The sequence below is a fragment of the Alternaria arborescens genome (assembly GCF_004154835.1).
Source record: "Alternaria arborescens strain FERA 675 chromosome Unknown contig_31, whole genome shotgun sequence".
NCBI lineage: Eukaryota > Fungi > Ascomycota > Dothideomycetes > Pleosporales > Pleosporaceae > Alternaria > Alternaria arborescens.
This window is the reverse complement of record NW_021167886.1, coordinates 15,426-43,204: the sequence shown is the minus strand read 5'-3', so window position 1 is coordinate 43,204 and position 27,779 is coordinate 15,426. Positions and strand designations below refer to the sequence as shown.

At 50.2% G+C, this 27,779-nt stretch overlaps 9 protein-coding genes across 9 annotated transcripts; 4 read left to right on the top strand and 5 right to left on the bottom strand.

The window, feature by feature from the left end:
- Positions 1–3,144: 3,144 nt before the first annotated feature.
- Positions 3,145–3,970, top strand: AA0111_g9962 (hypothetical protein; the record flags this gene model as incomplete). Its single annotated transcript, XM_028656580.1, has 3 exons — positions 3,145–3,479; positions 3,536–3,819; positions 3,870–3,970. 3 exons carry the CDS (start codon positions 3,145–3,147, stop codon positions 3,968–3,970), a joined length of 720 nt encoding a protein of 239 aa, XP_028502356.1.
- Positions 3,971–5,295: 1,325 nt separating this feature from the next.
- Positions 5,296–6,173, top strand: AA0111_g9961 (hypothetical protein; the record flags this gene model as incomplete). The annotated part of the gene is made up of 3 exons (XM_028656579.1): positions 5,296–5,659; positions 5,732–5,973; positions 6,024–6,173. 3 exons carry the CDS (start codon positions 5,296–5,298, stop codon positions 6,171–6,173), a joined length of 756 nt encoding a protein of 251 aa, XP_028502359.1.
- Positions 6,174–6,493: 320 nt separating this feature from the next.
- Positions 6,494–7,686, bottom strand: AA0111_g9960 (hypothetical protein; the record flags this gene model as incomplete). Its single annotated transcript, XM_028656578.1, has 2 exons — positions 6,494–7,423; positions 7,501–7,686. 2 exons carry the CDS (start codon positions 7,684–7,686, stop codon positions 6,494–6,496), a joined length of 1,116 nt encoding a protein of 371 aa, XP_028502358.1.
- Positions 7,687–9,476: 1,790 nt separating this feature from the next.
- Positions 9,477–10,425, top strand: AA0111_g9959 (hypothetical protein; the record flags this gene model as incomplete). The annotated part of the gene is made up of 2 exons (XM_028656576.1): positions 9,477–10,046; positions 10,201–10,425. 2 exons carry the CDS (start codon positions 9,477–9,479, stop codon positions 10,423–10,425), a joined length of 795 nt encoding a protein of 264 aa, XP_028502419.1.
- A 2,136-nt stretch (positions 10,426–12,561) lies between these two features.
- Positions 12,562–13,441, bottom strand: AA0111_g9958 (hypothetical protein; the record flags this gene model as incomplete). The annotated part of the gene is made up of 2 exons (XM_028656575.1): positions 12,562–12,775; positions 12,825–13,441. The coding sequence occupies 2 exons, from the start codon at positions 13,439–13,441 to the stop codon at positions 12,562–12,564; spliced, it is 831 nt and encodes a 276-aa protein (XP_028502420.1).
- A 4,547-nt stretch (positions 13,442–17,988) lies between these two features.
- AA0111_g9957 (hypothetical protein) lies at positions 17,989–19,359 on the bottom strand (the record flags this gene model as incomplete). The annotated part of the gene is made up of 1 exon (XM_028656574.1): positions 17,989–19,359. The coding sequence occupies one exon, from the start codon at positions 19,357–19,359 to the stop codon at positions 17,989–17,991; it is 1,371 nt and encodes a 456-aa protein (XP_028502365.1).
- A 754-nt stretch (positions 19,360–20,113) lies between these two features.
- Positions 20,114–21,610, bottom strand: AA0111_g9956 (N amino acid transport system protein; the record flags this gene model as incomplete). The annotated part of the gene is made up of 1 exon (XM_028656573.1): positions 20,114–21,610. The coding sequence occupies one exon, from the start codon at positions 21,608–21,610 to the stop codon at positions 20,114–20,116; it is 1,497 nt and encodes a 498-aa protein (XP_028502366.1).
- A 1,368-nt stretch (positions 21,611–22,978) lies between these two features.
- Positions 22,979–23,925, bottom strand: AA0111_g9955 (hypothetical protein; the record flags this gene model as incomplete). The annotated part of the gene is made up of 5 exons (XM_028656572.1): positions 22,979–23,127; positions 23,179–23,269; positions 23,319–23,405; positions 23,462–23,815; positions 23,872–23,925. The coding sequence occupies 5 exons, from the start codon at positions 23,923–23,925 to the stop codon at positions 22,979–22,981; spliced, it is 735 nt and encodes a 244-aa protein (XP_028502461.1).
- Positions 23,926–25,508: 1,583 nt separating this feature from the next.
- AA0111_g9954 (hypothetical protein) lies at positions 25,509–26,916 on the top strand (the record flags this gene model as incomplete). Its single annotated transcript, XM_028656571.1, has 2 exons — positions 25,509–26,656; positions 26,721–26,916. The coding sequence occupies 2 exons, from the start codon at positions 25,509–25,511 to the stop codon at positions 26,914–26,916; spliced, it is 1,344 nt and encodes a 447-aa protein (XP_028502367.1).
- Between the last annotated feature and the right edge of the window lie 863 nt (positions 26,917–27,779).

Here is a 27,779-nt window from a genome sequence, read left to right as displayed (position 1 = left end):
GGTGGCTTGGGATCATCTCCCACCGTGCAGGTATCTTGGGATGCCCAGAAAGCATTAGTAGCGGGCTAGATGATCAGATAAGTGCTAGATGATCAGATAAGATCCAATCTCGCCTTGAGTGAATACCTGGCTTGTCTTGGCTGTGCCGCAACTCTGCATGGCCAAGGTCTTGGCCCGTATTGCCAGTGGCGGTCGTAGCTCCCGGCTCATCGAATCGAGCAGTGTGCGCCGAAGCTTCTTTCCCGTGCGGACCAGCCTGAGGGCCTCGCCTGATGCTGGAACCACACCAGCTGCCAGGAAGAGCATCCTCGTTGAGCAAGCGCGCGGTGGTGTTGCATGATCGCGTGTACCGCCGTTCCTGGCGCCTTCTAGCTGGCTGCACGTATAGCCGGCGCGGAAACAACGTTGTGTTGGAGCCCGAGGCTGTCCACGGGCGTGGGCAGAAACTTCATCGCGGCTATTTGTGTACCTGTGAGCTTCTCGATTGACACATGTGGCTTTTGGTAGTGTTGGTGCAAAGCCAGAGAGGTGGAGTGTTGGGAAAGCGTTCAGCCACGCGCGACGCGAAGCGTCCCTCATGACAGCCAAATGTCACCACTAGCCGGATTTGTTGGTCACGATGACATCTAATCTAATCAGATCATCGCACCAGGCTCGGTCGAAGTGGCCAATTTGCGGGAACTGGTCATCGTCTGGGTTAGTTGGTGGGGGCATCAATCGAATGATGGGTCGGTTTCTGCAGGGTCGCGAGCGGTCGCGGTGGTATTAGGGAAGCAGCCACTATCACTATTGCCCCACCATTTCCTGGTCGCCACGATGTCCTGCCGCGACAAGCTTCTCAATTCTACATGCAGCCCGAAACGCCCCAAACTACACTCGAGATGGTGCGTTCCTGGAAGAAGGGTTTTCCTGTAGAACAGCGGGTACGTGGTGTCCATCTGGACCATGGTGCGGGTGTCCTCGGGTTGTTCCGGACGCGCATTGCTTCTCGCTCTTTTCATTTGACATTGACTGACCTTTCACCAATATGACAATACCGACCGATTTGGGAATCATGGAAGAACCCACTTCCTTCGAGTTTCCGCACGCAGCTTGTACGTTTCTCCTGAGCTGTGTCAAGGAAATACTGGAAATATAATGTCACTTAGTTCAAATGCGAGTTGCACACTACACCACTTTGCCCAGGAAACGACACGCTTAGCTTTCATTGATTACAGCTCTAGAACAGGAGAGTTGTAAAGCGGAAAACAGAAAACGTGCTTTGTCACGGAATTGGACGTGAAAGTCATCCAGTCATGGTATTGATGCGGCTGTAACCACAAAGGCCACATCGTGCTTTCATGATTTGCGGACGACCTGCTTTAGCTGGCAAGAATACCGAATTGTGATAAATTTACAAATTCGTGTGTCGCAGTCTTTTTAAATGCACATCTCTGCTATCATGCGGACTTTTCGGAAATATGGCCGACCTATAATCCACCTGGATACTTCGGCTATTGACTGTCATTGCTGTTGTGTGGGATGGCAGTCATCGGACCGTTTACGCAACGAATATGGAGGGCCCGTTGTTGTATCGTGGACAGTACGCGTCATTCTTGCTTCTTGTCGAGTCGTTTCAGGAGTGATGTATATGACACGCTGCCTTCACATCAGTACCTACTTGTGTTGTCTGACGATCCTCGTCTGAGCAACTAGATGGAGTCCATCTCTCTCTGTGATCATCACTTACTCGTCATGAGACGCAACAGCTTTTGGTAGAAGATGAGTCTAAATCTTGTAGCTATTAAAAAAATTGAAGCTGAATGATATGAGATCGGCGTCCGTATCTGGGCCAGAAGATGCGAGAGTTGCTATCTCAAAAGTAGCGACAACGTGACAGACAAATATTGAATTTGAGAATGAAACCTACTTCCAGTGGAGCCATTTCACAGGTTTGGAAGTCAGTCTTGCTATGGTTTGCATCTAATGCCTGCCTCTTCATCATGCTCTACTCGTTCAAATGAGGCCAATCGGAAAGGGGCTGTGATTGGGTGCAGGAACTCCGACATCTTGTCTCTCTTGTACGCAATACAAGCTGTGACAACTCGTAACATTCCGTTCGCGTGTTTCAATGTGGAAGGAACAAGTTAGAAGTTCCAGTGCGGCGGGCCGGAGCATCGGGAAGGCAGAGGGTCCGCTCACGTGCGCAATCATTGGCTTGGCAAATTTCGATGCCAATGCGGAGCGACGCGTCAACCGCTCGTCTCCAACGTTCCCCAGATCGCTCCGCCCGCTTTCTCACGCGCCAGCCGTTCGCTGTGCCCTTGCCGTCGGGCAGCGATAGCTCAAGGCTTACATCCGGTGCTATTAGCCCGCCTCCATGCAGCATCGCTGTTCGATCTGTCAAACTTAACCAAGAACATTTATCACACTGACATACACGTCGGCGCAATCTTATCACTAGAGACCTTGGGGTTTTTGAATGCACGTAGACTATCTAGGCGACTATGTCAACTGACAACATAGACGCTGAGATCGGTTGTTGGCAATGTCCAATTCAATTTTTACTTTCCAACCCTGAAGTGTGTCGAAATTCCACAATTAAAGCTCACATCTAGAATGAAATCAGCTTCGGCAACTACGTCGCTCACAATGGTTCATAATTCGCCAACCGACTGGCAATGTGCCTCTCGTTGTTTACGTAAGAACATTCAATATTGCTATTGCTGTCACTCAAACCGACAGACTCTTAGGCCTTCGTCAAAGACCTCATCAAAGGGTTGTGCCCATCCTTTTAGTTTTTCCACCTCCATCGAGCGATATCTCCGCTTCAAAAGCCAATCCATTCCTCGACAGCTGAGAGCGATCTCAACTTACACCATGTGTCTTGTACTAGAAAGCTGGAGTTGACCAGAAGAACGTTGTGGTCACTGTCTATATTGTCATTGCCAGCCGCCTTCGCCTTCTCCACTATACTTACAGCTAAGCCGTTACACAATCTTACACTTACTCTCACTTTCACTAATCGAGAAGCACCCACCCGCACGTATCACCAGTCCTTCACAGTCTTTCTGCCTTGGCCAGTTCACGGTATTACCGACTCTCTTCCTGGCCGCGTTACCAGCTGAATCATCTCCACCCACTTTGAGTTGAATATCCACGAGTATGATTGTCTTCTACTTCTTACAACTCGCTGTCCTTGCAGCCGCAGTCGCTATCAACGACCCTCCACTCAATTTCGGTCCGTTCTGCTGCACTCCTTCTCCAGTCTACAATAACGGTACCAAAGCCACTAGTTGGGTGGAGTATTTCGAAGAGCTCGAAAAGACCTCTGGCCAGAACGGTCAGGGCGCCACTGACGCCTGGAATGCTAACCCCGGACCGATTCCTTGGCCGCGCAATTCAGAGAACAAGGTCGTCATCCCGTACTGCTTCACGCAGGAGTGGGATCGCAAGAACATCCGTCATATCACCGAGAGCGGTATGGATAAATGGATCGAGTATGTAGAAGCCCAGTTGATATGAGGTGCGACGACTGTCTAACGCCAGTCTTTAGGTATCTTGGTGGTACCGCAGGTAAAGACTCCGGCCACGCTATCAGCTTCAAAGAGCGCCTAGATAGCAAGGGAAAGCCAATGTACTGTGCACTCGTCAAGAAGTATCGCGATGGCTGGAACGCAGGTATACCCTACGACACAGTGGCGATCGAGTTCATGGATGGCGGTGGCTGGGGCGGTTCCGTTGGACTGACGCAAAACGGCAAGCCCTGGCAGAATCTCGTCAGGCTTTCTGATAGCTTCACGCTTGGTGGCGTCCTGCATGAACTTGGCCACGTACTAGGTATGACGTCCTCGGCAAAGACGACGGATAGTAACACTGACAGCTACTAGGCCAGGCACATGAACACAACCGCGAAGATCGTGACACTTATGTCAAAGTCCAGTACAAGCAACTTGCCGACTGGGAGGACGCAAGTAGCATTCACATGTAAAGAAAGCTCTCTCATATGCTAACATTATCAACGCAGTGTTGGGCTCGCGCCCGCCAGAAGGAAGGCGACCGCATCATCGAAGATGGCCTTTGTCTTTCCATGTACCACGCTCTGAAGTATCAATGCACTTGCGCCTCCTTCATCAAGAACATGGTCGAGCCTGGTTGGCCGATCAAAGCAGATTCCGGGTACGACCTCGAAAGCATTATGCACTATCCTAGCATGAGTGGGTACGCGAAGCCAGACTGTAACAACGATGGCGAAGACTGTCCTGTTCAGCAGTATATTGACCGGAATGATCATGGAAAGGGGACTACACTGTTGAATCGTGCAACTAAGCCGAGTCAGATGGATATCATGTGGGTCAAGAGGACCTATCCTTGGGATATGCAGTCCTAAAGGTTGGGTGTGAAGAGATGCTCATTGCAACGCATCTAGGTGCCGTTGAGATGCTGCATGATGGCCAGCATAATCGTTGAGTGAAGACAGCCTCGGGAGGTGTTCCTAGCTTCCGTGCTGGAATAGTGGGTTTCATAGATCAGGGTCTAGATTGCCCTCTAGAACAAAGATGCGCAGATGGATTTTCGAGCTAGATCCTTCTTCACCTGACAAAAGACTCACTCTCTACTAACTAAACCTCTTTATTATCACTCTTCCAATACCCTCATCCGGGTAAACCACTTGATGGGCCCATCCTCTCATCCAATATTTCACATCGACCACGAAGTCCACGCCACTGATGCACATATCCTTCCCGACGTTTCTATAGAAACAAGTCTATTGGTCTTCCGGTCCGGCCTCGTACCCGTTACGCAGTCATCCATTGACGCCACACCGCGGCCTCGATCCTTCAATCGTGGTTCGTCCCGCGCGTGCAGTATGCGAGCTATATTGGTGGACCCTGAAGGCGAATCATTGGACCGGCTGATGTCGTGCAGCAGGTGTGGCTTACATTGACTTCGAACAAGCTCCTGTCAGATAACCACATTTGCCTGGCGGAAGTTCGCTATGTCAGTGGCTTACGGACTTTCGCGATGATGGGTCGTGGGTTGGTGAGTGCGATTGGTCGTTACTACTGCTGTGCTGCATACAGCGATGTCCGCACATAGAGAATGACCAGTGTGAAAAATGTGGAAGGAAGAACTGCTCATTAGAGTTTGATGATCTTGTAGGAAGCGGGATGAGTGATTGTGAAATGTGGACGCAACATCGCTCGAGACGGATGAAAAGAGTGTCTAGAAAAGTATATAAGGCGCTCGGATTTGCTTATGTTCATCCAGATTATCCCCGTCCACCCAGCGCAACACTGCACCTCGAGTACCATCATGCTGCTCTCCACCTCCATCATTCTTCTTCTCTCTTCAAGCGCGTTCGCCTCACCCACTAACCTCCTTCCTCGCGCCACTGCTCAATGCGGTCAATACCAATCCCAAGCCTCCGGTCCATACACGCTTTACACCAATGGTTGGGGCTGGTCTTCTGGAACCGGGTCTCAATGCTCGCAAATTGACAGTTTGACTGGTACCACTCTGGCCTACTCAACAACATGGTCTTGGTCTGGCACAACCAACCAGGTGAAGAGCTACACGAACGTTGAGACGACTTTCACGAAGAAACAGCTAAGTTCTTACACAAGTATGCCGACGGCATGGAAGTGGAGCTATACTGGAACAGATCTGCGGGTCAACGGTATGCTCCTCGCGCACCCTTCCTGATCTCTTTCGCGCGACTACAAGCTAATGTGAATGTAATATCTTGTAGTCGCTTACGACACCTTCCTCGGCGCATCAGCCAGTGACGCCAATCTCTTCGAAATCATGGTCTGGCTTGGTGTATTCGGCGGTGTATCACCCTTGTCTTCGAATGGATATCCCTTCACACCTATTGCCACCGTGACCGTCGGTGGCACGATTTTCGACCTCGCGTATGGTCTAAATGGCTCCGTCAAAGTATACAGCTTCGTCGCTCGTGGGGCTGCTGCGACTAACTTCAGCGCTGATTTAGTAAGTCGTTCGCGTTGAGTGTGTTGGAGATGCTGACTTTTGTGTTTCAGAATCTGTTTTTCAAGTACTTGTTGGCCAACTACGGAAACAAAGGATTTACGAATAGCTTGTACTTACAGACCGTACAGGCAGGAACGGAGGTGTTCACAGGTAGTAACGCGAAGTTGACTACCAGTGCGTATTCTATCTCCATCACGTAGACTGTGGAGTATTGTGTATACAGCGGAGTTCAATCAGGTACTTTCAATTGACTGTTGACTGCTATTTGGCCACCGTTTTGAATATGTCGATGACTTAGAACTTCATTTCTAGAAGTTCTTTTCCCTTAATCGTAACAGCCTTGTGGTGTCAGAACGTCGTGACAGATAGCATGGATCACCCCGTTCTCACGAGGGGGCAGTTTAATACCATGCGGTTAAGACATTAGAAAAGAAGGTGGAAAGGCTACCCCTTAGCAAGGGTGCACAGCTTAGCTGCCGCTTACGTTATGAAACCATTCATCTCATCAACAAATATGAGCTCAGAGTTCTGTTTGAGCAAGGACTCCGACCTTGACCCACGCATCACCGATAGCCTTCTGTACCGACTTATCGTCAAATTCCTCTCCGGCGACATCCACTGTGGCTTTCGCGAAAGTCTTGAAATCGCACGTGGGTTCAATCTTACCCGAAATCATGGTCTTGTACCACACCTTGCCAGCCTTTTCCCAGGAATATCCACCAAGAGATTTCGCAGCCAGATAGAAGGCATGATTCGGAATACCAGAGTTGATATGAACGCCTCCCCTATCATTAGTTCCTTCGTAAAGATTGTCCATATGCTTTGGCTGCGGGTCAGTTCCGAAGACAGGGTCATCCGTATATGCTTTCCCGGCCTTGAAAGTTCGTAGCGCAGAACCGGTAAACGCCACTGGAAAAAGTGTCTGACCGAGAATCCAATCTGCATCATCCACGCTCTGCTTCATATGGCATTGCTCGACCATGGAGCCAAAGACATCGGCACAAGACTCATTCAAGGCTCCTGACTGTACTTCATATTTAAGCGGAGAAGAGAATTGGACGAAGCCATGGCTCAGTTCGTGGGCGATGACATCCAGCGAGTCGGTGAGAAAGTCAAAGCTGATGTGGTCGCCATCGCCGAAAACCATTTGCTTCGCTTCGCCATCCCAGAAGGCGTTGTTGTATCCTTCTGGCGTGCTGCTCAGGTTGAAATGAACGCTGCCGGTAAGAGGCAACCCTCTGCCATCAAGGGAGTTGCGGCCGAAGATCTTCGAAAAGAAGTCATGCGTGATTTTGAATCCGTCGTAGACATTGTTGACTTGGCGGTCCTTGATGCGTACCTGTCCTTCCGATCTGACAAGAGTTCCAGGGAGATTGTCGGTTCCGTTGCAATTGTAGATCTTTCTTTGCACGGTACTTGGTAGTGTAGCTGCTTCTGCTACCAGAGTTTGCTAGATTACTTGGACTCAGCAATTGCCCAAAGAACGTATCTAGTGATGAAGCCTCTCCCAGAATCTGGAGGACTAACCTGAGTTTTAGCGCACAGCTCATGACGATGAGTGACATAGGTCATTCCATGTTGAAGAGTATGTTTGCAGGCAGTACGAGAACTTTCTCCGACATCATCGGATTTGGCGATGGCAGAGTCGGCTATGGCCGAGAGAATGTATGGAGGTACAAATCCGCAGATAGGATATTGCTGGACCTTTTCCATGATGGAGGTTGAGTAGCACGTCGGAAAATAAAGTCTTTTAATAAGAGTAGAGAATTAAAGGATTCGATCGTCGCTGGATGAAGGAGAACAGCGCTGTAGCCTAGGGCTAATAGGACTTATATGTTACAGTTGTTGGGAGGCTTGGATGTGTGATGCAGTGTAGACAGGGATCAGCTCTCAATTCTCGTATGAGTGTTGTAGTGGGTATTTCAAGCTGAGCTGACTGCCTGTCGCTTCAGCACCACATGTTTGGCGATGCACCATCTGAGATACCTCCAACTTCTAACCCCGCACAAGGTATGTGCACTTCAACCAACAAGGCGTTCGCCTGTCAGCACAGCTGAAGGTCATAATGGAAAGTGTATCAATGGCATGATCAAGCCATCATGTTGCTACCTAGGGAGGGTTTCAGCTCTACCAGTATTGCTTTTCAAGACATTGAGGGGGACACCCCGCATCGGCGAACCAACCAACGGACTTGATTTGACGAGTCGCAGATACCACACCACACCATCTTTTGCATGAACAAATGCAAACATACCTACACGCTTGAGCACTAACGGAGAATGCTCAGCTTTCGCATTTTTAGCTGCGCTTGGCTTCCCTGGCGAAATTCTATATTGCTTGGCCAAACCTTGGGTGTCAAAATCTGAGGCACGTAAGCTAAGAAAATAGCAGATCCACGTGACCGTCTGAATGGGGTACTTCTACTCTGTTGTGCGTTCAGTGTCTCTTTATTTTGTATTGATTTAACACTCAGGACGTCACTTACTGGCCCACAACGAAACGAAAGTGTTAGGTCTAACGAAGAACTTGAAATAGGGGGAAACGTCGGCGGCCTACAGCATACTACCAACGCTCTTCCCATCCTATTGGTCGTCACTCTTTTCACCTGATGTCGGAAACAGAATGCTGCTAGAGTTCACCACATACCTGGGCAACACGTCATAAAGATGGCTGGTTAAGCAGCCGTCAGCATACCAAAGGTTTTTCAGCCCATCAGTAACGATATTTCCACTAATTGGTTAGGAAAGACTTTTGTATGCTAGTAGCTCACTAACTAAACATCATCATAACGTGTCCTTCAAATATGGTGTATCGATTTTGGAATCATATAGCGACTGGGTTGCTTTCCGCTAAGTGCTGCGAGCTCCGATTTATTGTTGGTGGAGATTACACAGCAATTTGTCACATTTCCAAAATATTAAGTACACCCATTCGATAGAGCTCATTGTAACGCACACGACATATTTATGAGACAAAGACATCAGACCTGATCGCCACAATTGCAGGTGAACTTGGTGGTGTGAGGGCTACATTCACTGGAAGGGTATCACCTCATGCGAACTTACTTCCATCAGATGACCCTCATCGGGAGTTTAAGACCAATAGTTCTTGTACGGATCGAAGTCCTACTGCGTCAAGCTGAAACCTGGGCTTTCACGGATAGGGCCATCGGTAGGCACATATTGGAGTCGAGAAGGGATTGAGGAATTCAACTGGTCGAATGATACATTTCGATCCTCCGGAGCTGAGCTTTCGTATCACACCTGTATCACAAAGCTGAACAAAACAATCACAAGACATCGCAGCCACAGCCGCAGGAAGCCGGAGCATCAGCTGCGGGGATGAATTACTTTACATATCGGTGGTAACTTGATGTCTATAAGTACTAGCCATGCAAACGCCCTCCTCTATCATCTTTCCAATAAACGCAAACACCCCATTACTAACGCAACTCGACACAACGAGGATTCTACGTTCACTCACTGCTAAATCCATACACCCAAATGGATGGTAACAACACCTTTTTCGGAGCTGCTGCTGTACCAGCAGGCGAGCTATCAGACATAACAAGCCATAATGCCCTCGACGGGGCTGATGGCGCCGACTGCGCTACAACCGGAATCCGGGAGGCGACGCCCGTACCGATAACACCTACTGATGAGACTGCAACAGGATACAAGTGTGTGACTCAATCTGGCGACGATGTAGAAGCTATCAATGTTGGCCTTCCGGACCAGGTTCCTCGATTTAAGCCTGGCAGCGTCATCAAATACATATCATATTATTCAGGATGGCCAGGAGGACAAGGACAGCTTATCAGCGACACCATGTGGGCCGCAGCAACAGATTGGAACTCGAAAAATCCTGGAGTGAAGTTTCAATGGACGCTTGTTCGGGCAGAAGCGGCTTTCGAGGTCGTATATGGCGGCGCAAATCCAGGTTTCGTGGCGGAAGCGTTCTTCCCGAACAAGCCGCGCGGGCCACAACCCAGACAATTGCTGGTGTATGACGGAACTTTCACGCCAAGTGGTCTGGCTAGAATGAGGAACTCATTCCAGCACGAATTGGGACATGTAAGTCAAGCCTGGAGGGCAAGATCAAATATCTTGTTGCAAAGTGGGTGCGAAAGAGGCCTAGGTGGCATCGCATAGAACCTGCACATGGATGTCGTGCCTACCTTTTTTTCTACTTATTGAAGACCACGCTGACCTCGACCTTCCACATTAGGTGATGGGCCTGCGACACGAGCATGCGAACACCTCCGACGAACCGACTCCAGCCATCCTTATAGGAGTGAAGAACCCGTTGTCGATCATGGGCTACTTATTTCAAAGGTCAATTCAAGCTACGGACATTGAGTGGCTGAGATACTTTTACACCTTAGCAAATGGTACCGTTCTTCGAAGCGAGAACAATACATACTCATGGCCGATCCGCGATTACAACCCATGAAGAGAGTTGGGAAATGCCCGCACTTAATTAAGGTGCGGAATATATTGTGTCCGATAGTAAATGTGCTTTCTACGTAACACTGGTAGAAGTCAGGTTCAAAGGAGTTCAATCTTCTAGAAGATTACAATAAATCACATATACATGTGGGACAATCGATCATTCCCCCAAGGTTCTTTGAGCATATGAACTCCAAAGATACTCCTTGATGTTAGACTTTCATGCTGGATATATCTATTCCGTTTTATCTAACACAGTTGTCCCCCTTGGATCAAAAAGACAGCCTTTTAATAACGCTGCACTCACAAATCTATACTCACTCGACTGATACTGAGGCCCCGTCTTAGACGATTCACTCAGATCCTGAGCTGTAAGAAGAGTGGTCAGCTTTATTGCCATACGACCACATCCATCTAGAGGTCTAAATTGAATCTCGAATATCTCGTTTTCTCTAAGTTTCTCGGCCCAGGTATCTTGGGGACTTGTCAAACAATTGTGCCACCACTGTAGAACCTCATGGCGCTTCCCTTCCAAAAGTCGGAATGATCGATCCGGTTCTGCATGTCTAGTAATATAATCGTCATATTTCGGAAGTATACCTCTAGGGTAGAAGCAGACGAGAGAACCTTCTCTCTCAACAAAAGGAACATGAATGTAAGCCAGCGCAGAAGTAACGCGCTTCACCAAGCTAACGCAATAATGAGTAAGATTGCGCGGGTCAGCAATGTCAGTACCCATCATGCGACATATAAAATCCTCCCAAACACCGCGGTTATACCAGTCATCGGTGAGCTTTTTGGACAATGAGGAAAGTTCAGGCTCCACTTTGGACTCTCCTAGTCGATACATCGGAACAATGTGATGCCCCAATAATTCGATCGTCATGATTTTGTGATATGATAAAGGATCGAAGTTGGCCAGCCATAGACGTATGACCGCATTTACATAGCCTCTGTCACCGACTAATGGAGGTCGTAGCATGGAAGGCTCATCTTTAGTATTACCAATCTGGAAAGTTCCCATTTCAACTTTTCCTTGTCGAGAATGTGGAGCCAGCAGGCTTTCGATGGGATGGATGGAGGTCGCTTTGCTCGGGCCATCTGAGAAATGGGTGTATCGTTGCACATTCTCTACATCAGAATGCAGGTAATCGCTCCCGTGCGCTTTTTCATTAGGAGTATCTCGCGGAGAATTCGGAGTCAATGACGATACCTCGATATCATACAGACTGGTCGCATGTTGTGTTGATTGAGCTTGTCGTGTACTATGTTTAGATTTCGACCTTGAATACTCGTCAACGTCTGGTGACCAGTCTACATAATGTGCGGCCCCAAATTCCTCTTGTATGGTTTCGGTTGGGTCCTGATGTGATTGGGTCTCGGATAGTCCGATGCACTTCTTGGATTGTGTAGTCTTTGATGGTGTTGTTAATGGCTCTCTATCAAATCGTCCAGAATGGACACTCTGGCCTCTATCTCCAACTATCAGAAGAGAGCTCACAGCTTCGTGTTCCAAGGCCTCTATTGGTGATAAGACGGTGTCTGCTGAGGAAAGATCACTTGAGGCTGCATCGCGTTGGTTGAAACTCATAATGCTTGCTTCATCGTCGGAGGAAAGAACACTTTCGGCGACAACATATCCTCCGTCACAACAACGTCCCAAAAAGCTATCTGTAACACCGGATCCGAAATTCGAAACTTGAATATCCTCCGTAAGTGATTGGATGCTACAGCGGGTCGAAGGGTCGTCCTTCAACATTGATCTGATCCATGGATTAGGTATTTGAGCGTCATTGTTGGTTCCGGACGACAACATGTCGCACCATTCTGTCACAGCCGAGATGTTGGCGTAGTATAAGCTTGATTTTGTGCCTTGGTCTTCCATGAACGACTTGAGTTCTGATGTGGAGTGATCGCAAAGCTCTGTCCAAATCTCAAGAAAGACACATCCTAAAGACCAAATGTCTGCTGATGTATTCCGGGGTTGATTGGTGGCGACTTCTGGAGCAGAGTATCGTAGCGTCAATCCGGATGCAAGTCCAGTCGTAGTATCATGTCCGGTATCCGACCAGTCTAAGGTGGTGCCGAAGTCGGTAAGGTATACGTGGTGAGATTTTACTAGCACATTCTGGATGACAGATTAGTAGCCAGACTCAGGGTTCTTCAATATGTTTCCCACCTCGGGTTTGATATCTTTGTGTCTCAGTTTGTTCTCGTGAAGGTAGAGAACAGCAGAAGCAAGACACCCGTAGAAGGTTCGAACAAGTGAACGGGTATCCGACGACAAAGGGTGAGCGTTCAGTAGAACTTTGAGGTTGCAATCGGCGACAGGATCCATGAGGACACCAACATAACTGGTACATGTTAATTATAGCCCACAGAGAGTAAATCACTTTGTCTTACCGTGGATCTGTATAGCTTCCTATCAACCTGACAATGTGCTGGTGTGACAACTTCTTGAGCACTTGTAACTCATTCTCGAAATCGCGTAATAGATCTCGATCTTGACGGAATGTGCGACCCCTAGGAATGAGCTTACGAGCATATTCTCGGTAGGTGACGGTACTGAGAACTTTGTCGACAAAGCCATATCCTCCTTTCCCAAGTTCAGCGATCTTTTTGAACGGAAGATCATCTGGATTGGAGAAATGGCGATGCTTGCCCCTCTCCCTCTCCAGGTCAAGCGCTTTCGTGAGAACTTTAGACTGAACTTCGAGGAACCGGACCCGGGATGACTGGTCTTTGAGTTGTCCTGGCAATGTTCTCTGGCTGAATGGTAACGACAGATCGCTGATGCCACAGCTTAGGAACGAATCGATAACGTCTAGCTCGTCGATGAGCCGAAGCGTGGTATATATGCGGGGAATGCGACTCCATGAGGGCTTGCCGCTCCGGTGTAGCAAGTCAGAGATATTTCTCAGATCGGTTTCCGTGAAAGTCGACCGCGTGGAGAGCTCAACTGTACCCAAGGGAGGGAACCAGGCTAGCATAGCCTCGTCCAGCAGCGTGGCTTCGTCCATAATTGCGTGTTTTCAGCACGTGTATGCGTTCGGCGCCGTCTAGTCTGGCATATGCGCTTTGTAAAGGGTTGTTGGGGTCTCGCGATAGGAGCGTTTTGTGTCGCAAGGCTACAAGAACATGGTACAGGAAAGAGAGAAAGAGGGTTGGTGCAGGGCGGGTGAGAATGCCCAGGCTTCAGCCGCAGCACATTTCACCAACGCATCGCTCCACGCAGAAACGCCTCTATTGCACTGCCTCCCACTACTGGAAGGCTTGCATACCACAGATGATGTCTGTAATGATACCTTCAACATTTCAATATCGTACAAGTGTTATACAAATAGCTAGAGTCTACCCGCGATTCAAACATGGAACTCAATGGCTGCCAAAGTTGGCGGCCCCAGAACGCAGATTCGTCATATACTCGTGTACCCCTCACTGAACTCCTCAAGCGAAAACCCCTCAGCCACGAACATCGATCTCGCCAGGGTACGCGAGCGCGATACCTTCATCTTCAAACCTCGCACCAATGCTTAGTAGATCGATGCTAAGCATTTTGGTATCGCGTTGGAACCTCGTGCGAGGCTGCGCAAAGTCGCTTTCATCATCCCCACTGGATGCGTCGCATGAACTGGCCACTGACTCCACGGAGGAAGCCAAATCTGCACGCATTACACCTTCTGCGCGATAGTATCGTTGTCGCACCCAGCGAAAGTATACGGCAAGCGCGTCGCGATGATCCGGGATGCCGATAAAAGCGAGTGAGCGACGGGACGGGAGCTTGACAGCGTAAGGATGGGCTAGGAACAGGTGGGTCAGCAGAGCGATCGAGGAAGCCAAACCGTCATTGGTTGATGGTGCGGCTGAGATAGAAGGCTAGGCTCCAGGAAGTATGTTGCGCCACAGTGAGGCGCTGCAAATCGGTAATGGGAAGGAGTGGGATCGGAGGTGGAGACGGCATGATAGGCTGGCTTACTATTGCGAGACATCTTACACCGAGGTAGATGCTTTGTATGAAGCTTGGACGTGGCTGGGCGTAAAGGTCAAGCAGTTGGGCTGTCGTCAAGTGTGGTGTTGCGAATCAGGAAGTCTGAGTGAACGTTTGATGGTGAGCTTCGTGTGGCGGGTGCCTCGCTTTATATGGTTTATCGTTCGGATGGAAGCGCTGAGAAGAGGTAGCTGTCGAGTAGTGGCCGGATGTTCAAGGCGTAGATGGAGAGTTGATGTGCAAGGTGAGAACGTGGTTGGCGAGAGACCTTTCCAGCTTGCGTATGCAAATCAGTATATCCGCAGAACGAGCAAGAGGGAAATGCGCATACGCGTCCATAGCATACTTATGAGTATCCCAGTGGCCATTTTCGTGACCACGTTGAAGCCTCACGACCAAGGCACATACCCTTTTCCCGAACGAGCGCTTGGCCATTGCGTATTGTGTAGTGGAGCTTTGGCGACCTATGTTGCTGCTTACCGAGCCTAGTCGATTGGCAGGGAGCGTTACGTCCGATGTAAAGACGGAGATTCGTTTCAGGTACGATGGGTAGGGCTCATGCATAGAATCTGGGATCTTTCGCGATAGAGAGACGCCCGTCAGTCCCCATAGCCGGAGGTGGTGATGTTGCCGAACCGCGTTTGGCGAAAATGTGGCTGCAGTTTCAGACCTTCACCGGCAGAGCGCTGCAGGAGAAACGCATGCGATTGGGGGGCTGAAATCTCGCCATGCACTGCTTCTACATCATCAGATGCTGGGAGTCTTTACTCCTTGCATGTGCATACTACGTGCGCTGACAAAAACTTGAGCAAAGAACGCGTGGGCCTCAAATGGTGGGCGTAGCGGCAAGCGCGGGGCTGCAGCCCTCCAGCTCTCTGCAGGTGTCTTACCGCGTCACTAGTCAGGGCCTACCAACAAGATTCGTCTCGTTTGCTCATTGTTACCACGCTAAGTTCTGCAATAGATGTAATCTTACATTTTTTCCTTGGGCGTTTTCACAACGAGTCGGGAATACACAAGCGCGCCAAACGATGTAAACGAATCTATTGGACTGTACATCCGAAGGACGTGCCTGGCAGGAATGGACTTTTGTCATCTGGTAGTAGGTCTATGCGCTGCAGCAATCTACGCTTTTGCTTTCTTTTTCTCGTACTTTCTCCTCGTCATTCTGCAGCACCAAGAACTTTGTTGGTCGTCGCGTGCACTTTGCGTACGCAATCTCATCGCTGCCTCGGGACAACGCTTGAACAAGGCATTCCTCCCGGTCGGCGCCAAGGCGTACCTGGGATAGATACAGGCCGAGTCGGAGAGAGAGCACCCCGAATAAAGCTAAGACGCAAAGTTTCGATGGCACAGGCCTGACGCGTGCGACGTATCTTCACACCGTCGCAATTGTATGCGGACCCCAAAATTCCAGGATGCGGGGACGCGCAGTACCACAGGTCACTAGTATGTTGGGAGTTAGCAATAATTTGCCAGCCAGAGCCTTCTCTCTTTTCCAAGCAAGCCAACAGCATAGTCTCAACGACAAGAGTGAAGGTAAAATGCGTCCAACGTTAGCGAGATATGTCAACGTGCAAGATCAGTTGCTGCGTGGCCCAGAATCAAGTTTGCTCAGGGGAAGCAGTTCGGGAGATTAAATTCCGCTGATGTCTACAGCGATAGGCATCTTTTCCTGGACTCTTCATCGGTGATCAGAAAACTTCAGCCCATCTCTTAGAGCCGAGGCGACATGTGAAGCAGGAAGCGATGCTCGGAAGGTCACCATAAACTCTCAGTCTTGCAATCTTTTTTCCCTTACAAATCGATAAGAGACGCCCATCAGGGTTCTGCGTTATCGAAGTGGTACAAGACTGCACAGGCTGGCACCACAAAAGAGCTGCGGTCAGCAAATTAGCGAACAGCGCCACAAAACTACCACCCGGATAAATGTGTAATGGAGCGCTGCAAGCGCCGGTAGCGGTTTGGTGTCGTCTTTGAACCGCGCAGTCATCGCAAGCACGGCGGTGTCGTCTGAATTTCCTACTGCTTGGTGTCCCGATCCTGCTGCGAACACAGCCCATATGGCAGCGGACGCAGCAAGGTTCTCTCCCACAAAACATTGTGTAGGTTCTTCCATGCACAACGCAGTGTGGCCCTACGCCCGGCGTCCTCAGTTGACGCATGCACGATGGTCAAAGCATCGTCTTCACTTCTCCAAGTGTAGTGATGTTGCACGGTCCCTGTTGAGCATTTACTCAAGTAAGCTTCCCACATATTTGCCACCTCGCTCCGTCGCTGCATCTCCTGCACGTCTCCCAGGCTGATTGGCCTCGGGAACGTCGCCTTGTACGTATGCGTGATTGATGCGTGCAATCCTTGTTTCTAGAAGGAAGCACGAGCTTCACAGGAACGGTGAGCCAGTTACTGTGTGGCTGTGATAGGTAAAGATAGACGGTCATTGGCTGATATTCTCCTCCGCCGGCATGCAAGCGATGTTGACCGGTCCTTAAAACGCAGGACGGCACAGCATTTGAAACGCCAACGCAACTGTTGGTCGTATATATATATATATATATGTGTGTGTGTGTGTGTGTGTGTGCCTGCGCAACACTCCCACGTCCGATAAAGGCAATGGCGCAAGGATGCGAGCAGAGTTTTAATGCAGACTGCGGCTGCCTCGTTAAGGTAAGAGCTGATTGATGCGCTCTCGAGGCCATGGTTCTTTGACGGCCACTTGAAACCGTCCAGATCGGATAAAAGGGCGAAACCAACAATCGTCTTGAGAACACCAGCCAGTAACGCTTCTTGACGGCGCGTTCGTGCAACCACCATATACCCGTTATGCTGCGGCTATCAGGACTGCAACTCAGAAGGTAAACATCTCCGAGAGCTGTGCGCTGGTCTGGCCATCGGCAAGCTGCAACGCATTTCTCAGGCAGAGATTGAAGAATTATTGGGAGTATCCGATCAGACCTTGTAGGTGGCTTTGTGGATTGTCTACCAATTGGCGGTTCTCGGTTTTGCTGCGCTTTCGAGCTCGCAAAACGCGTCGCTTTCTGTTAGAGACGACGGCGACACGCTTGTCGTAGATGAGGCAGTGCATCGCAAGAAAGCGCATGATGCGCAATGTTGAGTTCGTGTCGAGGGAAGGCACGTCGACACATTGAGCTCAACCTGCTGCGAAGACACTTGCACTCGTCTTCCAGATTTTGCTTTGCGAGCAGAAGAGCATAATTCATTGGTATAAGAAAAAGTTATCAGTATATGCAACGAAATGCTAAAGGAAAGAAATTTGTGTGCAGACAATCATGGTTTAGACGAGCGAAGGATGAACGAGAGTCGAAAGCGGAAGTGTTTAGGCCACCCGAAGCTTCTGACGCCACACGTGACAGCGCGATTGCACTTACCCTGTTGAGACTAGAGCATGACGTAGCATATCACCATCTTATGAATGCACTCTCGTCCGAGAATCGATACCAATCACACTCGTCTTACTGCTAACTTGTTAGAACGCGTCAAATCTAATTGCAGTGTGTGCCAGATGACAACAATAACAGGAAATGCCTCGCATCATGTCTCATCCACCTTCGTAACCGCCTAATCCTCAAAATCCCAATACGCCCTATCCAACTCCGCCTGTAACCCCTCAATCAACCTCAATTCAAATGGCTCAACCTGGAACAACCCACCCCCACCTATACAAGGATTCGTGCATTCGCACTCTAGACTCGCATCGTTCGTCATAGTCGCTTGCATGTGTCTTTCCATCGCCTTGACACCAGCCGTATGGTCGACGCTCCTGTCGTTGAGAAGCCGAGTCCAATAGTGCCGCGCAGAGTTCTTTATACATCCACTCATGCTATACTTAACTCCTTTGGAGCCCTTGAGCATGTTCAAAGCGTCCCAGGCAGCGACGAAGAAGAGGTCTATCCACTTCTTCTGGCAGGAGTGCGGACCTTTCCAAGGACATTCGGCGAGGCTGTGCTCGGGGCCTATGAAGCGGAAATCGATTGTGTCGAGGTTCTGGAGTGAGTTCAGAGAGGATAGAGTGAACGGAAAGGTAACAGATTGATGCAGCGGTTGTCCTGGGAGTGGACGAATGCCGCAAAACTCTAGGTAATCTTTTGCGCACATCTCGAGCTGTAATTTTCGAAGGAAGTTGACCGGCATTGACACAAATGGGAGGTTGTGCCAGATATCAGTCGTCGACTTTTGAGGGCCGATTGGCGCGCGAAGCCGTGTGAACCGCTTGATGGTATCGCGGTTGGCGACTGTCGTCGCTTCTTCGTTGACTTGTTTGCAGATGCGCATGATAGCCATATTTGGGCGCTGTATATCAGGGTCGACCCGGCGCCCTACGCGACTACGATCCTCGAATGAATGGCCTTTTCCAAGAACAAGCTTCTTCTGCATATCAGGCTGTACAATCATATCGGGAACAACGACCGGACCGATTATTTGCAGGTAGATGGCTTCGCGCATCTCCAGAGGCAATGCCAACAGCCGGAAAGCCTGATCGGTGCCTTGCCACCATAAATTCTGCTCGTCGTATTGCATCTTGGAAAATCTCATCACGTACATGTCGTCGGCAGCGGTACAGTATGTATCACGTATCCAGGCTACTGCTCCGCATTCGTTCATGTTCTTCTTACCAAACTCAACGACCCTGAGATCATCGACGTGTACTGGTCCGTTGCTTCCAGGCGGCCCCAAAATCGCGACGGTGCGGGCAAAGCCGTCGGATCGCCGCGGCTCGATAAAGGTATACCAGTCATCGTAGTCAGTTATCGCATCGCACACAGTGGCCCTACGAACGGCTTCGATATCTTCGATGTTTGCCCGAGAAACCACGAGTAGGTTTTCCTGACGCTTATAGAAGTGGCTGTACCGTGACAAAAACGAGAAGTTGGTCTTGCGCTCGTTCTGTATGAAGTCGTGGAGAGCAGAGACGATGAACTCGGAAGGCATTGTGTCGTTAGTGGTAGTTGCATGCAAAGCGTTGGTGGTCGTAAGGCTAAGCGCCGTAAGTGTAGTATTAGTTTTGTCCATGCTTAAGAGCCCGCGTATGTAGCGGACTGTAAGTGAGTAGTTTAAATTGTAGCCTGGTGCAGGACCGTTTACGCAATAAAGCATCAGGTGCGAGCAGGCTGCGTCAGCAGGTGCACTAGTCCATATCGGTACTAGATTGTGTATAAGCTTGTGAAAGTGCGGGCGCGTACCATTTTCCAAGTGTGAAGATTTCAAAGCCAATCGTTCCAATTCATTCGTGGTAGTAGGGTAGCGAGGCCCTACTTTTTTGTTGTTTCTCATTCGTGGTCGGCAGCGCAGCTGCTCCATAGTGTTCGTACTCATAGAATGAAGATTTCGATTCTTCTAAAGTGAAAAAGAAAATACTCAGGCAGGCAAATACGTTATCTGGCGGTCTCGTAAGTATGTAAACATAGAACATCGTAAGCACTTTCAAAGATTTTGTTATGTGCAACTTCGACAAGATTCTTCGCGACGCGAGCACATTTCATCATGACGTCCGCGACCAAGAGTGGTTTCCAATCCCATACTCAAGCGCGTTCACATTTCATTACAATGAAGGTAGACATAGTATTGAATAAGTATAAATTGATTTGGTCATCGCTATGCTGGCGCTAGACTCATAAGTCGTAATAAAACAAAGCACCTGTCTAAGGGCTTTTCGCTAGATGTACACGTCCTCTGCGCTCCGCAACTATGCGTAAGACTGGGCGGAGCAGGTGAAGGGACTTCTTACAGCACCGGAGTTATACTGTGTAATAATATCCTCGACAGACGCGTAGGTACCGGCACCGAGGACGACAAGTCCAATAAGGAACACGATAGCGTTCAGGATACTGAGAGAAATGTTCTTGGCGTTCGCATTCCACTTGCCCTCCTTGACCAGCTGGAACCAGAAGAGCGCAGGCCAGTAGAATGTGAAACCAGAGATGAACAGCGAGGAGATGAGACCAAGAAGCGCGTTGAAGAAGGGAATGGCCTCAGCGATGATCCATCCAATGACGGTGACGACGGTGATAAGTCCGACCCAGACACCCCAGCCCTTGGCGTCCTTGACGAATCGGATGGGCGAAGTAGGGAAAACGCGGTCCATGATGTAACGGCAGACCACGGTACCGTTGATGGAACCGGAGATGAAGATGACGGGGAGCGCGATACCGAAGGCGATGCGGGAGACAGTGTTACCGGCGGAGAGAAGAGCAGGTGACTTGACCTCCTGGCCAACGAAAGCGTAGACGAGAGCACCAGTCATTGTGTAGATGAAAATCTCAATCAGACCAAGGGCCCAGATGGACTTGACGTAGTCCTTGGGTGTGTGCATCTCGGACATGAAGGAGAATTGGCAGACGGCGAACGAGTAGGCGAAGATGATGTTGGTGGTAGCCAGGAAAGCTTCGTAGAATGAAGTTCCGGGTTGAGGCCACGCGGACCAGTTGACTCCGCTAAGTCCGCCAGGAGCATCGTGTGCCTGAATACCAGTCGCGATGATGGTGATCAAGATAGCGGCAATAATACTAATAAAGTCGATGTAACCCAGGAACGCGAAGTCGTGGAAAGTGGGTGGCAGAGCAAGGATCAACAAGATAATCATGGATACAACACCCCATACAAGCGCGCATGTGGTGTAGTTTCCGATGATGTTGATCCAGGCAATTGTTCCAGTAAGCGCGTGCGATCCGACGAGCAGAATCAAGAAGAGCGCAAACATGACACCAGTAAGTTCCTTTCCGAATTTTCCCCAGATGATTTCGACAGCGTCCGAGTAGTGGTTGACATGTGGGTAGCGCATCTTAACCTGACCGACAACGTACGATGTGTAAATTGCGACAAGACCAAGACCAACGCACATGATGACACCGGGAACCATTCCCAGGGTCGCGAACGCGCTGGGAATACTGAGGGAACCAAGAGCGATGGCTTCGACGATCAAGCATACTGTGAGTTGCTTCCAGCCAAGGCGGTGGAACTTTTCAGATCCCTCCTGGACGGTAGCAGTCTTGTCGACGGGCATCATGAGTTCGGGATCGCTCTTCTTGCCCTCGGATGAAAGGTCGTCCAAACGGTAGGTTGGCGGTGCAGCAGCGTAATGCCTAGCGGGAATGCCGGTGTTGACGCCGTTGGAGCCTGCAGCGGCGTATTGTGGCTGAGGGTTGCCCGTCGTCAACCCGTTTGCGTGAGGTACTTCCTGCATGATGGAAGATGTCGGGTGTTCAAATATTGATATTTTGAATTTGACGGTGGGGTGGAGTCGTGGTCAAGTTGGAAGTCCAAGGGCACTCGCGACTTTTTGGTGTTTGGCGCTGCTGACGAGCTAGTTTGCCCGATACACCAAAAGCAGCAGTTGCAGTGTAGGTCACAGGTCCAGTCGTCGGAAGCGGGAAGAGGACGGCGGTCGATGTCGACGCTCTGTGACGTACCGTGGGACCGAAGGAGAGGTGGATTAGTATAGTAACACAGCAATAGCCGTTTTCTCAACGCCAGCGGCTACAGTTGTTTCTTATATCAACGAGCCTTATCTCTCCGCACGTTCTGCATGTGTAATAGAATGTTCCAAGCGGCCTTCCCCCGCGCGCTCCCAGCATGCTGGACGACCGATGTTGACCGAAAGCTGGCTATCGAGGGCCTTAGCGACTCTCGGTCCATTTCTCGTATCGTACCAGTGTATGGTGCGTGCAGCCAGCAGCGTCGCTCTCTAGTGGCGTTGGTAATAACGCGGTCCACATGGTGCGTCGCAGTTGACGTAAAATTTTCTCTTTTTTACGTGTTTGAGTGGTGAGCGTTGGGACGTGCTTGATGTGACATCGCCTCAATCCTTACTAGGTGACATCACGGCGGAACCTGCATGAGGGTTGCAGATAAGAGAGCCGCTCAGCTCACGCGACGACCGGGAGATGGGGGATAAGCATTCTGAGTTTGCAGTGACGAGTGCCATGGCGACAGAGGCGTCGCGTAGGGCTGACCGTGTGGCTGCATTGGAGCGGCGGACAAGCCTTTAGGGCCGCGCCATCCCGGGTCTCGGCGGGGCTTGAGGAGTTTAACCGAACAGGTACAGGGCGCAGACTCTGAGCGAGGCCCCCCCGAACCTTCCCGTCGACTACGCCGAGTGTGGTAATGCACGACACTTCTCGGTGATTTGAGCCTGGGCGCGGATTGCTTCTTGGCTTCTGAATGGGTGATGGCAAGCGTTGCGTGACCGCGCGGCTTATCTTTGGAGCAAGGGTTTTGTGGAGTGCATTGCCGAACTTTGCGCCGGCCAATGATATGGGGGATGAATAGAATTGCTTGGAGATAGCTATGGTCTTACCCCAGGATCTTAGAAGCCTCAAAGGACACCGTGGAATGTCCTGCTCTTGCCGAACAGCCGTGGTCCTCCAGATTGGGAGAGACTGGCCAAGGATGCCGCGCAACGAGCGCAAACGCACTCGGGCAAGTTACTGCAGACTGCATCAGATGCTCCATCTCTTCATGGACCCTTCCGCCACTGGAACCGAACAAACGGCATACTACAGCCGTTGTCGGAAGCTATCGAGGCCGCGGCCTCTGTACATACACTACTCGACTACGCCGCGGTTTTTAGAAATTCGTCCACTACATGCGGGTCGGTCTCGACTTCCTGGGCTCCCCTGCTTCGCCTGCTTTCCCATGTCTCGCTCACGTGGGCGTCTTCCGCCGTCGATTCTGGTGTGAAGACAAATACGCGATGCTCACCTGGACAAAAGTTAGTCTATAATGCGGGTCCAGATATAGAGGCAGACCGACAGTTCTTCCACGCGGTACCTAGCATCGGGTCTTCGACTTCCCAGTCCTCAGTCAGGAAGTGTGCGAATGCGCCATGAGTGACGATCATCACCTGCTCCGTTAGCACATCATCCCTGAGAGGAGGACGACGGTCGACTTACCTGCGCTTCAGGCCGTTGGTACAACCAGTTCCTTAGATCAGAAGCGCGCTTCGATATGGCGCGCTTCTCATACGCCCAATAGTCTTGCTGCAGGATGTGTTCGTAAGCATGCATGTTGATGTCAGACCGGGAGATCGACCAACCTTGGAATTCCAGCCCGCTGTCACCGCAGAGGCGTCGACTTTGCTGATATCAAAGTCGATCTCGCCTTCGGGGAAGAGTTCTGGTAGGAACTTTTGCACGTCATCTGCAGTATCTGCAATTCCAACGTCACACCCAATGTTGCTGACTTCTTGCAAGGCTGGCAACAGCACGAACGGCACCTCCTTCCGCGATAGCACAGGACCAAAACTCAGCGCAGCGGTCTGGATCGTTCGGCGCAGGGGCGACGCAAACACCGTCTCTATCTCTTCATGATACTGAAATGCCGAGCTGAGTGTGCGACATTGCTCTTTGCCTTTCGTGGTCAGGACAGCGTCGCGAATGCTGTAATCGCGCTGCGGTCGATTAGCGTCGATGTCGTAGAGATCATCCCCCCCGCCCTGTCACCTACAGTCGCGTTGTGTTGTCCTTGCGCATGGCGAACAATATGAATCTTTGGAGGCATCGTGGTGTTGGTGTTGAGTGTTGCTGAGTCTGCACTGTACGCTTGGTGGTGGGGCTTGTCGATTGAGTCACCAGGGTGCTATCGTGCAGCGGCAAATCGGAGATTGATGGGTGAGCGGATAGTTTGACGGATGATGTTCGATCTCTTCCTACACTCGGTCTACGATTAAACTGCCGACTTCCAGGTCTTACTTTATACTACGTGGTTGCACTCCGCGGTGTTGGTACTTCTCTACGGAACAGAGATCGCTCACACAAGGAAGGTCAGCCGAGTGACAGCAATTCAGCCACCCGCACTAGGCCGCTTCCGGGGTCGAATCTCGTTGTCGCAATCCGTGTCTTCGAGACAAGGTAAACGGTTGTGAATGCATTTTGAACGGCAAAAGTCCAGCAATCAAAGCATTGAATAGCTTGGAGTGAGTTATCAGACTCCCGCGACGCGCGATTGATGGATGTGCTGGTCTATGTCCATGGTTGACCGCTGGCTTCCTTCCTCGACCCTTTTGCCATGACCCAGCTCTTTTCCTTCAAGAAAAAACGAGTAACTGCTATGTGCACGCACCCCCAAGTGCTTGTTGCAGTGAAGCGTATGAGCAAATTAATATGTAAAGCTGGTCGATGAACTGCGGCGGAAAACCACTCGAAGGAAAAGAACACGAGAATCGGACGTTGCGATGGAATTCAGGTCGAGCGTGAAGGAAAGAAAATCTTTTCGTACTACATGCCTCGCACTGGCACCCATGGTACACAAGATTGCTGCTGGTAGTTCGCACGCGTGCAATAGATAATGTTTGGTGTTTTCAGTAAGTCGCTATATTTGGACAGGAGCGATGACACCACTCAGGTCTATTTAGCGCCCGCCCGCCAGGGGAAGTACGTCCAACAAACCTCAAGCACTTCCCTCATCATAACTTCAGTATCGCGCAACAAACTATTCCATCGCGACGGGAACGAGTGCGTTTCTGACTCGGTTACCGATACATTTTCTTTCTCAAGTCAATACAACCGATGCAGCACGTGTTGCTGTCCTTTGAGCTATTGTATAGGCCCTCATCACTCCACAGACAGATCTCACGTTCTTTTGGAGCGAGCGTCACGCGACACACACCGTCTGTCGGTAGCTACTTGTTTTCAGTAATTCTACCGGATTGCCGTTTCATTGTGTTGTTGTAGTTCTTACCTTCCCCCAAACAAACAGTGTACGCACTTCCGACTTTGGAACAGTAGTCTACGGGCCATCTGCACTTTACATCAGGAGAAAGAGGAGATGTGGACAAGCTTTTGCGTCAAGCGTTGCGGCTCTCTACCATGGTCGCTTGCCAACAGGCTTGGACTCATCAACAAAGGCTATCGGCGTTGAGATGTCAACAGTTTTGATGTTGTATCCGGGGTTCCCTCTGGTTCCCGATCGTGCGAGCCAATGCACGTTTTCGGCCAGGCAGGTACATCGGATCCGCAAAAGACCCCGCAGCACTAGTGCGAGCAGTCTCATCCACCATCCAGGAAGCCTCATCGTCATCGCTATCATATACATCACTGACAGCTTTGCGAACCTTAATATTTGTTCAACATCACTCGTCCAGTATGTCATATCGCGAACCCACAGTACTTATCATAGGCGCAGGTACTTTCGGCGCGTCTACCGCGTATCATTTGAGCAAACAATACAAGGATCCATCTCGGATAACTATCGTTGATCGCTGGAATACCAATGCATCACTTGGTCAAAAGCAGGCGGCAGCCATCGACACCAACCGCATCATCCGTACCGACTACGAATCGCACCTTTACTGCAATCTCGCAAATGAAGCTATTCATTTCTGGTTTTGGAGCATTGCAGTTCAAGGCCACTTTCACAAAACTGGCTGGGTTGTTCTAGACAAGAAAGATGGTACATTTGGAGATGCGATCAAAAAGACGTTTTGCGAGCGAGGAGGCGATTGCACGCGGGACTTACCAGCTAAAGACCTGGACAAGTACGCTGTGACCAAAGGGATCAAGAGTGAACAATATGGCAAAGGCTACTTCAATCCCGAAGCTGGATGGTGCGATGCTGAAAGAGCAACCCAAAGCTTTACGAAGGTTGCACTCGAGTCTGGTGTCAAACGAGTAACCGGGGAAGTGCAAGACTTATTACTTAGTGCCGACAAAAGCCGCGTCGCTGGTGTCAAGTTGAGAGATGGCCAGATTCTCAGAGCCGACAAGATCGTGTTAGCAGCAGGAGCATGGACCAGCTCTCTGATGTCACCAATTGAAGACGCTTTGAAGATCCAAGAGCAGGATCGCATCGAGCGCCAAGTCACTGCTGTCGGACGTGTCTCTGCGTACTACACACTGAACGAACAAGATACCCAAGGCATGATCGACGAAGAAGTCCCCGTGATCGTCATTGGTGGAGAAGTCGACATCATCCCACCTTCGCAGCCGAACCGGACGCTGAAAATCAATGATCTCAAGACGGAGATCGTCAACAGGGTCACAACACCTTCTGGATATACCATCACCATGCCATCACGGAGGAACCAAAACGATGTTCCGGAGAAGCTAAAGCACGAAAGTGCACAGATAATTCACAACGCCATGCCAGAGTGGACGCGCAGCAGACAACCAGACCGCTGGCGAATTTGCTACGATGCCGTCACACCCACAGAAGACTGGCTCATGTGCCAGCATCCTCATCAACAGCTCGCTAATCTATACCTTGCAGTCGGTGGTAGCTTTCATTCATACAAGTAAGTGACTTTAGACCTATGTCTCGTGTCGCGCAGCAGACTGCGATACTGACGTCTTCGTTAGGTTCCTTCCCGTCGCTGGCAACTACATGTGCAATGTGCTATCTGGTAAGAGTAATGGCGAAGAGAAGGATACTGCTTGGAAGTGGAAGAACGCGGAGGAACTATCCTGTCGCAAGGGTAAGGAATTTGGTGAGAGCCCAAGGAATTGCGACAAGAAGGAGTTGAGTGAGTACGAGGGGATATCATCGAGGTTATAGTTGTTAAGAGGTGACACTTTGCATAACAGCAACATTTATAAACTGCCATTAATTTAATCAGGATCAAGATATGATCGACTATTCCGCGCCACAGAAGAGATTCGTTCTCAAAGCTGTTGATGTGTTCTTCACTATGACTAAAGCTCACGTCTAGTCTACCGGTACTGCGCTTGCACGCGGTAAAGAAGTGGCTGATGCGAAGCTCGCGCACGTCCTCTGCGGCCAGCAGGAGTACCTCGCGTTGATTATAGTGAAGTAGATACAAATGCTTCATCAGTGGCAAAGATCAGCAGGGGTCTCTTGTTGCCTGCTCAGTTGTAAAAGCGCGACTACACTAGCATGAAGGCGTTTACGTCGTCAGCTCGTAGCAGCACCAGCACCTAAGACCAGTCAGTTCATTGCGGCCTCGACCTCAACGAATTCTGGCCCAGGAGTGTAGTAGAATAACGCGGCACTCTCTAGCAAGTCACTTCAATACTTGACCTTTTCCTTCCATGGTGTCTTCCACTCAGCATGCAAACGATAGCCACGAAGAAAAGAACAGCATCACCGAGCTCCCAAAGGCATCGTGTAAGAATGCGCTCGGTGATGACCCAACCGGCATCGAGGATGAAGACTTTCTCGAAGACCATGAACTCGTTGCCAGTTACGAGTTCGTCGAGGCCGACTACCATTCCTACGCTGATGTAGTTTCCCCCGTCGCTGCGAGCTCTCAGACTGTGAAGACGAGATGTCCGAGATGTCCGAAATGTCCGAGAACGAGGTTGTAGATAAAGGGAACGATAATGTCGAAGCCAACAAATAAGGTGCAATGTGAATGAAAAAGAACTAGACTGCTGGCGCCGGCTACAGTGAAGACAAGG